The sequence below is a fragment of the Diospyros lotus genome, chromosome 2 (genome assembly GCF_014633365.1).
Source record: "Diospyros lotus cultivar Yz01 chromosome 2, ASM1463336v1, whole genome shotgun sequence".
Classification (NCBI taxonomy): Eukaryota; Viridiplantae; Streptophyta; class Magnoliopsida; order Ericales; family Ebenaceae; genus Diospyros; species Diospyros lotus.
The window spans coordinates 24,380,050-24,396,578 of NC_068339.1; the positions used below are offsets into that span (position 1 = coordinate 24,380,050).

General features: G+C 39.2%; 1 protein-coding gene across 1 annotated transcript; it reads left to right on the top strand.

The window, feature by feature from the left end:
- The first annotated feature begins 4,690 nt into the window (after nt 1-4,690).
- On the top strand, nt 4,691-7,735 carry LOC127794935 (uncharacterized). The gene is made up of 2 exons (XM_052326263.1): nt 4,691-6,730; nt 7,516-7,735. The coding sequence occupies exons 1-2, from the start codon at nt 6,422-6,424 to the stop codon at nt 7,525-7,527; spliced, it is 321 nt and encodes a 106-aa protein (XP_052182223.1). The 5' UTR covers nt 4,691-6,421; the 3' UTR covers nt 7,528-7,735.
- The last annotated feature ends 8,794 nt before the right edge of the window (nt 7,736-16,529 follow it).

Here is a 16,529-nt window from a genome sequence, read left to right on the forward strand (position 1 = left end):
AGTCATCGATACAGTTCCGGTATAGATCAAGCTTAACGTTTTCTCGGCAGAGAACAATGGCGTAAGCTTTACCAAAGTTATCACATGTGAAGGAGTTTTAGAAGCCATAATTGTGGACATTGGAGGAGAGGGAGAGCATGAGGGTTTCGAGATTCTTCATATATGTGGTGGAGTTGCATTTCAAATATAATAAGAATTCATTGTTTTATCTTACAATAAAAACATAGAGAATACAACAAATATATAGAGAGATGCTTGATCTCTTAACAGATCACATCTAACTGTATCTAGCACTACGCACACACAAGTTATCAACACAGCTATACAAATAAAATAGTTGAATTTCGATGGATTTACGCAGTGAAAAATAAAATTGATGGCTCAATCGAGCGCTTCAAAGAAAGACTTGAAGCAAGGGGATATACTCAAACCTACGAGATCAATTAGACAGAGATATTTGCTCCTGTAGGTAAGATTAATATTGTTCGTGTTTTATTATCCTTAGCTGCAAATCTAGATGGGCTATTGCAACAATTGGATGTGAAGAATGCCTTTTTACACGTTGATTTATTGGAAGAAATTTATATGGATCTCCCACTAGGATGCATGACAATAGAGACACACAGTCAGAAAGTCTACAGATTAAAGAAATCATTGTATGGGTTGAAACAATCTCGGAGGGCATGGTTTGGTTAGTTTACAAGGTCAATGAAATCATTTAGCTATCAGGAAACTAATTCATTTCAGGGTATTTTACCTTTGTAGGGAGAAATCTTATCACATGGAGGAGCAAGAAGCAGAATGTTGTTGCTCGCTCAAGTGGAGAAGCTGGACTTAGAGGGTTGGCTCATGGAATTTGAGAATGTTATGGCAAAAGTTTCTCTTACATGATCTGGGATATGCACAAAATAAATCAATTCAATTATATTGTGATAATAAGTCAACATGTGACATAACCCATAATCCTGTTTATCATGATCGAACGGAGCATGTGGAAGTTGACAAATTTTTAATCAAAGAAAAATTAGATCTAAGAATTGTAGAGTTACCGAAGATACGATCAGACGAACAAATTTGCTGATATCCTTATCAAGAGTCTCAAATAGAGTATTCTCAAAATTTGTGAACAAGTTGGGCATGATTAACATCTATGCATTCTTTGTATGGCTGTGTTGACAAGTTGTGTGTGTGGTGCTACATACAACTAGATGTGATTTGTAAAGAGATCAAGCATCTCTCTATATATAAGATATAACAATGAATTCTCATTATATTTGAAGTGCAACTGCACCGCGAACATGAAGAATCTCAAAACCATCTTCCCTCCCTCTTTTCCAACGTCCACAATTATGGTTCTAAAATTTCTCCACCGGTGACTAACTCCGATAAAGCTTACGCCATTGTTCTCTGTCAAGGAGACTCTGAGCTTGATCTATGCCGGAGCTGCATTGATGACTCTCCTAGGAAGCTGCTGCAGATTTTTTCGAATTATACGGAAGCGATCGACTGGTACGATTACTACATGCTCCGATACTCGAACAAGTACATGGTACACATTTTGAGCATGCCGGAAACTCGTATGTTCTTTATGGGGAATTTAACAAATATTTTCGGTGGACAGGGTGATTTAAGCCTGATGAGAGAGAACCTGTTCGACAGTCTCCGGGTAGAGGCGACGTCCGATGGTGACCACAACAAATTTGCCACGAAGTTGGCCGCTGTTTCGAACTGTGGCAAGAGTATATATGGGCTTATGTAGTGTACGCCGGATCTGTACGAACGTGATTGTGGTGAATGCTTTCTTATGTTGTCTGTGAGACAAGATTGTTGCACTGGGATGGAGGAAGGGAGATGCTTAGGACCCAACTGTAATTATCGGATTGACACTCACATCTTTTATAGAGACACACCGGCGGTTACACCGTTGCCGCTGTATTCACCAGGTAGATCTGATTATTATGATATAGGAAAATAATTTTTAGAATCGATTTAAGATAAAATTGCTCAAAAGATTGAGAGTAAAATGGTCATTTACTCGATCAGCACAACTTATTTGGTAGCAGCGTTTTTCAACAGAAAATTCTATTTGCAGCTAGATGAAGTGAATAGGAGGAAAATCCAATGGGAAAGGTGAGTGAGATTCCAAAGGGAGAGGTGAAGCGAATAAGAGAAAGATCTGATGGCTGAGGTGAGTTGAGAGGAGAGTGATGGCTCAGATGAAGTGCTGTGGGATAGAAGAAAGAGATGCCAAGCGTCGTTGCGGTAGTCAGAGAATCAAATAGTGATTTTGAGAAGTGAAACTTCTAACGAGGCTATAGTCATAGTTCAATGCATCCCTAAAGCCTGGGGTTGGGGGGGGGGGTGTCATGGAGGGCAATCGCCGTCGGTAGGTATGGCCGTCACCAAGTGTGTGTGTGTATTTATATATGTATGTGTGTGTGTGTCTGCGTGTGTATATATATATTTGTGTTTTTCGATGTGTATATATGTGTGTCTATGCGATTGTGTATCTATATATGTGTGTTTGTGTAAGCGTTTGGATGCATCGTCTCCCGCATGAATGGGCGGCTGCGTATGGTGAGGCGAGTTTATTGAGGAAGGAAGTGGTTGTAAAAATGGATTTTCAAATGAGGATATTTTAGGTATATTAAAAGGCGGCCGCAAATAGAATTTTCTTTTGCAAAACGCTGTTACCAAATAAGTAGTGTTGACTAAGTAAATGATAATTTTATTCTCAACCTTTTGATCAATTTTATCTTAAATTGATTGATCAAGGGAGTTAAAAATTATTTTCCTATCTCATAATGATCAGATCTACCTGGTGAATACGGCGACGACGTTGAAGGATCATGAACGAGGAAACAAAGCATGCAGCGGAAGCGGTTTAAAATCAAAATCGTTCCTCGTATTGATAAGAATCTAGGAGACTTACTTTTGCGGCGGATTACCGGACGGAATGGAGCGATGGGAGCTTCTTCGCGTTGTGGAGACGACGGCTGTCCTGCTAGCCTTCGACTTCGTCGCATCAGAACTCAAACGCACCCTTTCGATCTTCCGGAGTATGACTCGAACTCGTGGCCTTTCTTCGGTGAAGAAGAATGAAAAACGACTTAGATGAAAAAACAACTAAAGAGAGATATATATAGGGAGAACCCTAGGGTTAAAACCCTAGTGGGCCAAACCCTAATGGGCCAAGATCTTTTAATTAATTTTCTAATTGGGTTAGCCCAATTAATTAATTAAAACCCTAATGAACTATTATTTTATTCTAGCCCAATGGACCATTCTGAATAAAATAATTCTCTCTCAATGTAATTCATCCAACAAGCCAAATGTATTAAAAAATACATGAGTTACATCGAGCTACCCCGGGGACCAAAAGACAAATTATTCACGGCTACTAAAATGACCAAAATATCCCTGCTACCTAGTAGCTATATTTTGTCATTCTAAGTGTTCCAATTATCACCATATGGTAACACTGACCCCACGAATAATTTTGCATATGCCATGTCTTTGACCTACTAGTGTAATGACGAAAATACCCCTTTGCGTAACACCCATCATTTAGAAAGGAATAATGTACTAACACCTTTCTAAATGACTTCTACCATCCTTAGATCACTAGTCTAATAATCCGTGACTACTCGAATGTACTTGCTTATCACTGGGAGCTACCCAGAAGCACACACTCTTAAGTCACGTTCCCAGGGCCCTGGATTATTCGATTATTCTTGGACAATCACAAGGGGGTGAATCACAGAAACTATCTTGTATTAGTCTGTCTTAGCTAATTAGAAACCATACTCCCAACTCAAAAGGATATTGATCTTTGACAGACCTCACCTACAATGAATCTAAGAATATAGCTCTAGGTTCACTAGACCACCAACTAATACTCAAGTATTAGAGTACTCGTCCACGTAGTAGCAGTGATAGACTAGCTCCATGATAATTAGTACTTTGTCATTAGCTTCTATCACAGGTCCACTCTACGCATTCCAAATGCGCTTGTACAATTAGAGTAAACGGACTGTTTACTGGCTAAGGCAAGCCATCCTCCATTAGGATCTATTGCACAATGATCTTATCATGATAGAATGCCCAGTTCTATCAAAAGATCAAGAGTTATATTTTCTTGCTTATTAAGTACCCATGATTCATGCCTAACTGTGAAGAACGACCCATCACATGAATCACTTACTTAATAGCATTGACACTTTTCCAACAATTAAATGCAAATAATATATGTGTCATAAACTGAATAAAAGAAACATCATTACCATAAATTAAACAAAACGTATTTTTAGGGCATACATTTCCAACAGACGTAACCGCTGGTGTGTTTCTATGGAATAGGGGGGTGTCAATCTGATAATTACAGTTGGGTCCTAAATCTCTCCCTTCTTCCATTTCGGCGCAAGAATGTTGTCTCATGGATAGCATAAGAAAGCATTCCATGCAATCCCGTTTGAACAGATTTGGCGTGCACTGCATAAGTCCATATATACTATTGCCAGAGTCTGGAAGAGTGGCAAACATCGTGGCAAATTTGCGGCGGTCGCCACCGGACGCCGCCTCTATTCGGAGACTGTCGAGCAAGTTCTCCCTTATTAGGCTTAACTCACCATCTCCGCTGAAAATATTCGCTAAATTCCCAATAAAGAACATCTGAGTTTTCCATATGCTCAAAATGTGTTCCATGTATTTGTTCAAGTATCAGAGCATGCAGTAATCGTACCAGCTGATTGGTTTTGTATAATTTGGACAAATTTGCGACCTTTTCATAGTAGAGTCATCGATACAGTTTTGGTATAGATCAAGCTTAGCGTCTTCTTGGCAGAGAACAATGGCGTAAGCTTTACCAAAGTTGTCACATGTGGAGGAGTTTTAGAAGCCATAGCGCCTGTTTGTTGCAGCTTAAAAGTTACAACTTTTAGCTTCTAACTTCAAAAAAGTGGGTATGTAATGTTTGTTTTAACCTTTAGAATTTTAGCTTATAGCTCATACTAGCTTTTAGAAGGGGTAGAAGCTGGCTTTTTCAAAGCTGGGGTACCCTAGCTTCTACAACTTCTGATTAAACAGTTACATTTTTTTGACAATTTTGCCCCTATTTTTAACAAAGAATTACTCTTCTATCTACACAATCAAGGGTCTCTCTTCTCCATCGCCATCTCCATTTTCAAATCTCTTCTTCTCTCTCGCCATCTCCATTTCTCTCTATACACTAATTAATTTTTTTATAATACTTGAAACTTATACATATACACTAATTAATTTTTAAATTATCATTCTATAACTATTAAGGGTATTATGGACAATTATACAAAAATAAGTTATTTTACAGCTTATAGTATCAAACACCACAACTATTTAACAACTTTTCAGAAGTTGTAACAAACAAGTTCACAACTTATTCTAAGTTTTAGAAGCTATAATCTAAGAAGTTAGAAGTTATAATTTCTTTAATTAAGTTGCAACAAATAGGGCCATAATTGTGGACATTGGAGGAGAGGGAGAGCAGGAGGGTTTCGAGATTCTTTATATATGCGGTGGAGTTGTATTTCAAATATAATGAGAATTCATTATTTTATCTTACAATAAAAACATAGAGAATACAACAAATATATAAAGAGATGCTTGATCTCTTAACAGATCACATTTAACTGTATCTAGCACTACACACACACACAAGTTGTCAACACAGCTATAAAAATAATTTCGTATCTCATAATGATCAGATCTACCTGGTGAGCGTAACCGCCAGTGTGTTTCTATACAATTGGTGGGTGTCAATCCGGTAATTACAGTTGGGTTCTAAATCTCTCCCTTTCTCTATTCCGGCGCAACGATGTTGTCTATGGATAGCCTAAGAAAGCATTCCATGCAATCCCGTTTGAATAGATTTGACGTGCACTATATAAGCTCATATATACTATTGCCTGAGTCCGGAACAGTGGTAAACTTTGTGACAAATTTGCTGTGGTCGCCACCGGACGTCGCCTCTATTCGGAGACTTTCGAGTAAATTCTCCCTTCTTAGGCTTAACTCACCCTCTCTGTAATATCCTCAAATTTTGAAAATAAATAAATAATAAAAGTATAAATTAAGTTTATCTAAATTAATTTAAATTAATTAAATTAATGTTTTAATTTGAGGCAGTGCGCGTGTGTTGGTGTGCTAAGCATAAAAAAATTTGCTATTTTCTTTGTGTCTCTCATTGAAGCTTCTTGAAGCTTCTGGCCGAATGGAGAAGCAGAGGAGAGAGAGAGCTCAGGGGCGAGAGAGAGAGCTCGATTGAGAGGGAGAGAGGCGTGTGCAGTGGCAGCCATGGAAGCCGCAAGTTCGAGCTTCCAACAAGCTCGTGCGGCCATGGCCGCAAGCTTGGGTGAAGAAGGGACAGTCAGCGAGCAGGGAAGCCATGGACGACGCGGAGCAGCCATCGATGGCGGCTGGAGCGCCGGTTCATGGTGGCACGAGGTGGCAGCTAGGAGCTTCAGCGACGGCTATGGCGATTGCGGCAGTTGCAGCGCACGCGGTGAGCGTGGAGGCAGCCGCGGAGGCGGCTGGGCATGGCCGCGAGGGGGCTGTGCGCAGGGTGAAGGCGCAGGGAAGAAGAAGAGCAGAAAAGAAGAAGAAGAAGAAGAAGAAGAAGAAGAAGAAGAAGAAGAAAGGCGCAGGGGGTGATGAAAATTGTGAAAATTCAAGAGGAATTGTGAGGAAAATACAGGTAAATTGAAATTTAAATATTTCCGTATGTGAGGGTGTGTGCGTATGGGTGCAGTATGTAGATATATATATATAGATATATATATGGTTATTCTCTGTAAAGCAGCTCTCAGGTAGGCCTCTATGAGGAGTTTTACTGTTATTTTTCAAGGGGTGCTCGTTGTGAGTGTTTTAAGTGTGAGTGTTGATTTATATACATATATATATATTAATGTATTCATGTAGGTGCAGGTGGGTGTGAGCAGCGAGCAGGGGGTGCTGCTTTGTAACGTGCTGGGGTGATCATAGGATGTAGGCATAGTTTTTCTATATAAATATATATGTATATATCCATTGAGGGACTTTGCTGTGTGCGCGTTTGAGTTTGGATAGTGAGTTGTAAAAATTGGCCTTTGGGCGTGTTTACTGGGTGTGCATATCACCATGCGTAAGTTTATAGATATATATATATATATGTTCAGGTGCACAGTGAGCGTTGAATATGTGTGTGAGGAAGATTAAGTGGCCTTTGGCCGTGAGTTGCTGTGTGCGTGAGTGTGTGTTCACTGGGGGAGGTTTAAGATAAATAATGGGTGTCTTTTGGGTGTGATCTCTTGGAAGAAATTAGATTGATATATATATATATATATGTTTATAGGTATATTGCAAATAGACAACTTTTATATATATAGTTAATTACGAGCATCAGGTACGTGGGTAAAAATTAGTAGAGCGTGATATGTTTAAATTATAAATTTTACGCGGTTAGAAATAATTAATTTAAGTCCCGGTTGTGTTATTTGTCAGGAAATGATTTAATTCGCATCGGGAGCACAAGAGAGGCTGAAAGCAGCTGTTTTCAGGCAAGCTCCTCACCATCTCCTCATGTTCTTCAATTCCCGTGAAAGACCCCTTGATTTCCTGTATTTTATCTTCTCCCTTACTCTAATTCGGCACCTCGCCTTATTTGTTGAGTTATTATTCAGTGTTTTAAGTTAAATTAAATTCGAGACATCTAGAGCTTTATTTGTTGTGTGCCTACGGGGGTTTGTACCGCCCCCATTCCTTTCGGGAATGATGCTGAACCAGCCTGGGAACTAGGTTCCTAGACGTACGGGTTTATTTACGATTTTATCAAGTTTATTTATAGTTTTTCTTAGATTTATTTATGGTTCGGTTAGAGCTATTGAGCAGTGGGGCAGGGGTCAACCGTTTGGTGACGTTGGGGTAGACTACGGTACGGCCCTGAAGAGAACCGTTGGGCGGACACTCCTAGTCACTGGCCGTTGACTGGTGCCGGGCACTGTTGACTAGCTCTGCCGGTATGTGATTTACTGCATGATTAGATACATTGTATTACTGTTCATGATTTGATATGCACATGGGTACGGGATGCATATTGGGATATCCATTTATTGAGAATGCTTGGACACGGATATTCTAGTTTGGTTAGGTTGCATCCAACACGAGCATATGCATGGCGTGTGGTTTACTATGTGGGCGGAGCATGGCCTGATGCCTGGATGTATGGGCGCCTTGTATCACGTTGATGCTCACTACGCCATTGCATTTCTATGTGCATTGCATGGATACTAGTAGTATTTAGTTCTCGGACGGGAGTACCGTTCCGAGGGAGCCTATGGCTCGGTTGTCGGGAGTACCAACGGATACGGGTGACGGGAGTACCGACCCGGGATTGCGCGCGTAGGTTTGTTGCCTTTCAAGGCAGCGGCAGGTTGGTATGGGACTTGGGTGCCAAGTGTCTTGTGTGGGCCCCAAGGACCGGTATGTGCTTTTATTATGCTCTACTATTGTATTGTAGCGTCTCATGACTTGTGTGTACCTGGGGGTTTATTTTGGGGAGAGTTTTCTGGTTATCTTCAGCCTTCAGCCTTTCTTTTCTTTATGCTTGCTGAGTCTCTCGACTCACTTTGCTTTCCATCATTCCAGGTAGTGCCAGCGTGGGTCTGAGCAAGAGAGTTAGCGTCTAGCAGCAAAGTCGGTACGGTGTACAGGCAGTCCCGTCAATCCCTGTTAACTCTGATGTCTTAGTAAGGTTTACTCTGTCATTTCGTACTGTGTCAGGTCTTTCCTCGAGTCTCGTGTATGCCGGCACAGGAGTTTGAGTTTATTTATTTATCTTGTGACCGCTGTGTTAGCGGGGTACCCGTAGTGCATGCATGTCTTGAGCTTTGCTTCCGCTGTTCTTATTTTTTTTTGTGTATGCATGCCGGGGTGGTCTTTGTCTCTGTGTTCATTACTTTTCTCCTCCTGTAGGTGCTCTCGTTCGGGTAGTCCGGGTGGTTGGGGATATCTGGGGGGGGGTGCTTACACTCTCCGTAAAAAATATTCGCTAAATTCCCAATAAAGAACATTTGAGTTTTTGGTATACTCAAAATGTGTTCCATGTACTTATTCGAGTATCAGAGTATGCAATAGTTGTATCAGCTGATCGGTTTCGTATAATTTGGACAAATTTGCGATTGCTTCATAGTAAAGTCATCGAAATAGTTCCGGTATAGATCAAGCTTATCGTCTTTTCGGCAGAGAACAATGACGTAAGCTTTACCGAAGTTGTCAGTTGTGGAGGAGTTTTAGATGCCATAATTGTTAAAATATTCTTTGTATAGCTGTGTTGACAGCTTGTGTGTAGTGCTAGATATAACTAGATGTGATTTGTAAAGAGATCAATCATCTCTCTATATTTTGGTTGTATCCTCTATGTTTTTACTGTAAGATATAATAATGAATTCTCATTATATTTGAAGTGCAACTCTATCGCGAACATGAAGAATCTCAAAACCGTCTTCCCTCTCTCTCTCTTCCAACATCGACAATTATGGCTTCTAAAACTCATCCACCGGTGACATCTCCGATAAAGCTTACACTATTGTTCTCTGCCAAGGAGACTCTGAGCTTGATCTATGCCGGAGTTGCATCGATGACTCTCCTAGGAAGCTGCCGCAGATTTGTCTGAATTATACGGAAGCGATCGGCTGGTACAATTACTGCATGCTCCGATACTCGGACAAGTACATGGAACACATTTTGAGCATGTTAGAAACTCTAATGTTCTTTATGGGGAATTTAATAAATATTTTCGGCGAACAGGGTGAGTTAAGCCTAATGAGGGCGAACCTGCTCGACAGTCTCAAGGTAGAGACGACGTCCGATGGAGACTACAACAAATTTGCCACGAAGTTCGCCACTATTTCGGTCTGTGGCAAGAGTATATATGGGCTTATGTAGTGCTTGCCAGATCTGTTCGAACGCGATTGCGTGAAATGCTTGCTTATGTTGTTTGTTAGACAAGATTGTTGTTTCAGGATGGAGGATGAGAGAGGTTTAGGAAAATTATATTTGCAGCCAGATGAAGCGAATAGCAGGAAGATCCAATGGGAAAGGTGAGTGAGATTCCAATGGGAGAGGTGAAGCGAATATGAGGAAAATTCGACAGCGGAGGTGAGTTGAGAGGATAGTGACGGCTTAGATAAAGTGCTGTGGGATAGAAGAAAGATATGCCAAGCATCGTTGCGATAGCTGGAGAATCAAAGAGCAATTTCGGTGAGGCTACGGTCGCAATTCAATGCATCCCCGAAGCCTAGGGTTTGGGGGGGTCATGGAGGGTGGTCGCCGTCGGCAAGTATGGCCGTCTCCAAGTGTGTATATATATATGTATGTGTGTGTGCATTTGCGTATGTGTATATATATATTCGTGTGTTCCGATGTGTATATGTGTCTATGTGACTGTGTATCTATATATGTGTGTTTGTCCAAGCGTTTGGATGCATTGTCTCTAGCATGAATGGGTGGCCACGTATGGTGGGGCGAGTTTATTGAGGGAGGAAGTGGCTGTAAAAATGGATTTTCAAATGAGGATATTTTAGGTATATTAAAAGGTGGTTGCAAATAGAATTTCTTTTTGCAAAACGTTGCTATCAAATAAGTTGTGTTAACTAATTAAATGATAATTTTACTCTCAACCTTTTGATCAATTTTATCTTAAATTGATTGATCAAGGGAGCTAAAAATCATTTTCCTATCTCATAATGATTAGATCTACTTGGTGAATTCAACGGCGGCGTAACCGCTAGTGTGTTTCTATAGAATAGGTGGGTGTTAATCCGGTAATTACAGTTGGGTCCTAAACCTCCCCTTCTTCCATTTCGGCGCAAGAATGTTGTCTCATGGATAGCATAAGAAAGCATTCCATGCAATCCCGTTTGAACAAATTTGGCGTGCACTGCATAAGCCCATATATACTATTGCTAGAGTCCGGAATAGTGGCAAACTTCGTGGCAAATTTGCGACGGTCGCCACCAGACACTGCCTCTATTCGGAGACTGTCGAGCAAGTTCTCCCTTATTAGGCTTAACTCACCTTCTCCGCTGAAAATATTCGCTAAATTCTCAATAAAGAACATTTGAGTTTTCGGTATGCTTAAAATGTGTTCCATGCACTTGTTCGAGTATCAGAGCATGCAGTAATTGTATCTGCTGATCGATTTTGTATAATTTCGACAAATCTGCTACAGCTTCTTAGTAGAGTCGTCGATATAGCTTCGGCATAGATCAAGCTTAGCGTCTTCTCGGCTGAGAACATTGGTGTAAGATTTATCGAAGTTGTCACATGTGGAGGAGTTTTCGAAACCATAATTGTCGATATTGGAGAAGATAGAGAGCAAGAGGGTTTCGAGATTCTTCATGTACGCGGTGGAATTGCACTTCAAATATAATGAGAATTAATTGTTTTATCTTACAATAAAAACATAGATAGTACAACCAATATATAGATATATGCTTGATATTTTTACAGATCACATCTAACTGTATTTAACACTACACACACACAAGTTGTCAGCACAGATATACAAAGAATATTTTAACATTTCCCCTCAAGTTGGTGCATAAATGTTAATGATACCCAGCTTGTTCATAAATTTTTAAAATATTTGATTTGAGACTACTTTGGTGAGGATATTAGCAATTTGTTCGTCTGATCGTATCTTCGATGACTCTACAATTCGTAGATCTAATTTTTCATTGATGAAAAATTTGTCAACTTCCACATTCTTCGTTCGATCATGATGAATAAGATTATGAGCCATGTCACATGCTTACTTATTATCATAATATAATTGAATCGATTTTTTTCCGTGAATATGTCAAATCATGTAAGAAAAACTTACGCCATGACCCTTCACAAATTCCAAGAGCCAACCCTCTAAGTTCAGCTTCTCCACTTGAGCGAGCAACAACATTCTGCTTCTTACTCCTCCATGTGACAAGATTTTCACCTAGAAAGGTAAAATGCCTTGAAATGGATCGTCTATCACCCTTGTCTCCAACCCAGTTAGTATCAGTGTATACTTATAGGGTTTGCTTCCTTGTGTTTTCAGAGAATAAAATTCATTTACATGGAGCGGACTTTAGATACCTCAAAATGCGTACGACTACATTCATATGTTGCTCACCAGAATTATGCATAAACTGGCTGACAATATTCAATGCATATGCAAGATCATGTGTAGTGTGTGTTAAATACATCAATCTGCCAACAAGTCTCTAGTATCTCCATTTGTCAACAATATATAATTTCAAGCCCTCTTCAACTGGTGTATCAACTGGCTAACATGCTAACATACCAGTCTCTTGGAAAAGATTTAATGTATATTTCATTTGAGATAGGAAGATGCCATTACTAGATTGGGACACTTCTATCCTAATAAAATATTTCAAAGGACCTAGATCATTCATTTCAAACTCTCTAGCCAAGTGTTTCGGTAGGGCTTTCCTTTCTTTTGAATCATTTCCTGTCACCACCATGTCATCTACATAAACAATGAGTGCAGTAATTTTTCTATGTTTTCTTTTAAGAATAAAGTATGATCTGAATTACTTTGTTGATAGTTAAATAATTTCATTGACTTCGTAAACTGACCAAACTATGCCCTCAAAGATTGTTTCATCCCATACAATGATTTCTTTAATCTGTAGACTTTTTGACTGTGTGCCTTTGTTGTCATGCATTCTGGTGGGAGATCCATATAGACTTATTCCAATAAATCACCGTGTAGAAAGGCATTCTTCACATCAAATTCCTACAGTGGCCAATGTAGGTTTGCGACTAAGGATAATAAAACACGGCTTAGTTTCGGTGCATGAGTGAAGCTTTTGAATATGAAGACTATGTTACCCATTGTTGGTCTATCAGCTACATTGTCTTGAATGCACAACAATTTCATATGGATGTTTCTTATTATTTCGCTCATCAAACTTGAACCGAACCTTAACATGGGATCTATTAGATATGAAATTGTTTCGTTCCGCCAACTCTTCCAAGCTTGCAAGCATTTAAGATTTTCTATGAGCTCTTACATCTCGAACATGGTGTTTGTTAACCTGCCATCAATATTCATACTTACATAGCTTAATAAGTCCTCTTCGTTCTTGCCATTTTGAAAACAAGTGATTTTTTGGCTACTAACAATCACTAACAATCTTCAAAACTAATATGTCGAAATTATAAATATCTGACTTTATTGAAAATTGTCCAAGCCTTGCATACTTTGGAGACATGTATCCATCGTAATGGTTAAAGAATTGATTTAATTAACAGAATGATTAGTAAAAAATAAATTTGATACACAAAACATAATATTTTTAGAAATCAGCAACATATATGGATTAAAGTAATAAGGTGGAGATGGACTTTAAATTTTACTAGGTCCTTGCAATTTTGCTTGTATACCCTTGAATTTCATCTATCATAAATAATCTTGTCATGCCAAAATATGATATTTTGGGGGTTCATCTCATCATCTAACAAAATATTACTAGTTTTGAGATCACGGTAAACAATTCTAAGCCTTGAATCTTCATGGAGGTTTAAAAGTCCTCGAGCAATGCCTCTTATGATTTTATAACGCCTTCCCCAATCCAAATTAGTATGGTTGAGAGGATCTACAAAATTATCCACCAACAAAGTTGAAATATAGGTTCAAACAGATTAAGATAATTTTTGTTGGCAAAAGTTGATAAGAAAAAAAATCTTCTATGAACATTCACTGTAGCAATCATACCAAATAAGAAGTGATCTAGGCTTGAGTAATCATGAACTCGTACACAAGGAGCCTTTCTCTATCTTGCAAACAAAATCCAAGAAGCCTAACTAAATTCCAATATTAAAGCTTGGCTACTAGTATAACCTCGTTCTTAAATTCTACTTCTTCTTATCTAGAATTCAAAGAGTCTCTTCACTACTATTTTTTCTCCATTAGGAAGCTTACCCTGAAGATCAACAATATAAAATGACAAGCAGATCAATTGTCTACGAAAGGGTTTTTGATAATAAGTAAAATCCTACAGAATTTGAATCTTGAATTACCTTATAAACTACTCCAAAACTGGCTCGACCAAGCTTATTAGTATCAGAGAAGTTATCTGATGCAATATAAAGAGTATTAAAATCGTATTGCAAGGATTGTAGTGTTGGAGTTATGCCCACAAGCCAATTACATTTTATGTAATTGATCATACTTTTCATTGAGATTATTTTTCTTCAATCAATTATTATTGTAAGACATTATGTTTTATTTGTTGTTGGTGGTTGTCGTCATTATTTATTTAGATCTATACTTGACAAAGTCCATAGATCAGATAGGCTCATGGAATATGGTTGTGCATAGAGATGACGATCATGAAACATATTTCTTGTAAGCCTTGATCTTAAATGTTCTTAGTCATAAAGTTATTAGGAATGTACACTAATAACTCGGATAGACTAGCACATATGATGCATGCTCAATCAAGAGAATGTCTTATTTCGTGGACATTGGTGTGAGGACACTAGTGCATATATGTGGGTGCTTATTATAAGTACACAGAACTGACTCGCTATAGAATTCCTAATGGTTATTATTTAATGTCGAATTGAAATTCTTGTGTTGCAATTGTGTAGATTGATCCTTAGATTTTTAGAAATCATGGTAGTCTTATATTTGACTGGTTACGTCTTGGTGTTTTTTGGATTCTAAAGGAGTCGTTGACAAACTGTCACTGGGCATAGCCTTGTCACACATGAAGGTTTATGAATGTCGATAAAAGATTTATCACATATCGTCAAGATAAGAGGATGTTCTATGTATTTCAATGATTTCATGACTCTGGAAATCCTTGGCTAAGGTGAGGTGAAAATCGAAAGGTGTTTTGATTTCACTTATCAAGTCATAAATTTAGAATGGATACATAGTTATTGAATGATTAGGGTTTCGTCATAAAATCATACCCTAAATTCAATCAGGACATTGATTGATGAAATGATTTTACTGCACGGTAATTGCAATTAACCATAATATGTAGGGATTTTAGAATTAATTTGATTAATTCTAAAATTATTAATTAAAGAGTTTAATTAAGTGTCACGACCTTGGGTATTTTAGGGGCAAAGCTGTAATTGAGTTACAATTACAGTTAGGGGTATTTTTGTAATTTGGTTACAATACATGGGTATTATTATTCTGTTATTTTCCCTTTTTGTCTTATACCTTAGTTGATTAAAGAGTTTTGTTTGGTAGCTAAGTGATGCTATATATATTACCTTAACTATAAGAAGGGGATATGATGAAAATGAATTGAAAACTCTATTTCTATATAATATTTCTCTCTCTTTCTCACTCTCGCTTTCGGTGATATCCTCCCTTATCTTCTTCTTTCCCTTTCAACTAATTTCTCCCGAAATTCTTCTCTTATCATTCTCAATCTTCCTTTCATACCCTAGCTCATCTCCAAGGTTCATGACAAATGGTATTAAAGTAGTCAATCCTTGGCTGTGCATTTGATTCCAGTTGAGCAGTTTTCCTTGGTGATCACGATAAGGCGGATTTCGGCGGCGTGTGGATTTGATTCTAGATGAATGGAACTTCCAGACGAGCAAGCAAGCCTAACCCAAGTGGTGAGAAGTGCTTCTGGGTGAGGCGAAGCGCTGCGAACAGACAACGTTGGCAACTGGTGAGAGAGTCCATTAAATGCGTTCTCGGAAGCTCGTGGCCTTCCGTTTGTGCATCGTCTGGCGAAGTCAAGTACCAGTGTCAGAAGCAAGTTAGGTTGCTTAAGACGAGGATGAGACTCATTTCAGAGGCGACTTTGAAGGACGATAACAAACCGACCTCGACTATCCAAGCAAGCTTAGGGAGCGATAGTAGTGATGCGGGTTGGTCGAATAACTGGAGTGGGTGACCAAAGTTTGACGCGAATGGCCAGGAGGTCGCGATTTTGACTTGGGACTGTCCAAGGCCAGTGTGAGTCCGTCGAAGGTGAAGCAGACGACCTAGGCACTTGCGACTGAAGCAGAAGACAAGTTATAGGAGCTCCATTGGAGTTGATGTCAGGGGTGAGAAAGGTTGTCACAACTAGTTCAAACGAGGAAGAATTGAGAGAGAAGCAGGGGTCAAGTGATTTCTGATCACCTCACAGTCCCAATCGAAAGGCATCACAGAGCGAACTTATTCTCCTGACTATAACGGGCTGGCTGATCCGAATTTCCGTTCAACTTTTGGGATAGGAGCAGGCCCAGTGCTTCTGACGGTAATTCGGTGTCACTTGAAGGCGATTCAAGAAGCAACAACTTCCAGTGAAGACGCGAAGGAGAAGTGCGAGGATTAGATCGCGACCAAGACTCCAATAATCTAGACCAGACTTGAAAATGAGCAACCCAAGAGGATCCGCGAACTGGAGTTTAGAAATTCTTAACGTCTGATCCACAGTCGCTATGGGTGACCCTCAAAAATTTATTATGAAGCACGGGGGTTGAGCGTTGGCTGC

Coding starts and splice junctions, on each gene's coding strand:
- LOC127794935 (XM_052326263.1), top strand. CDS start 6,422: ATGGACGACGCGGAGCAGCCATCGATGGCGGCTGGAGCGCCGGTTCAT.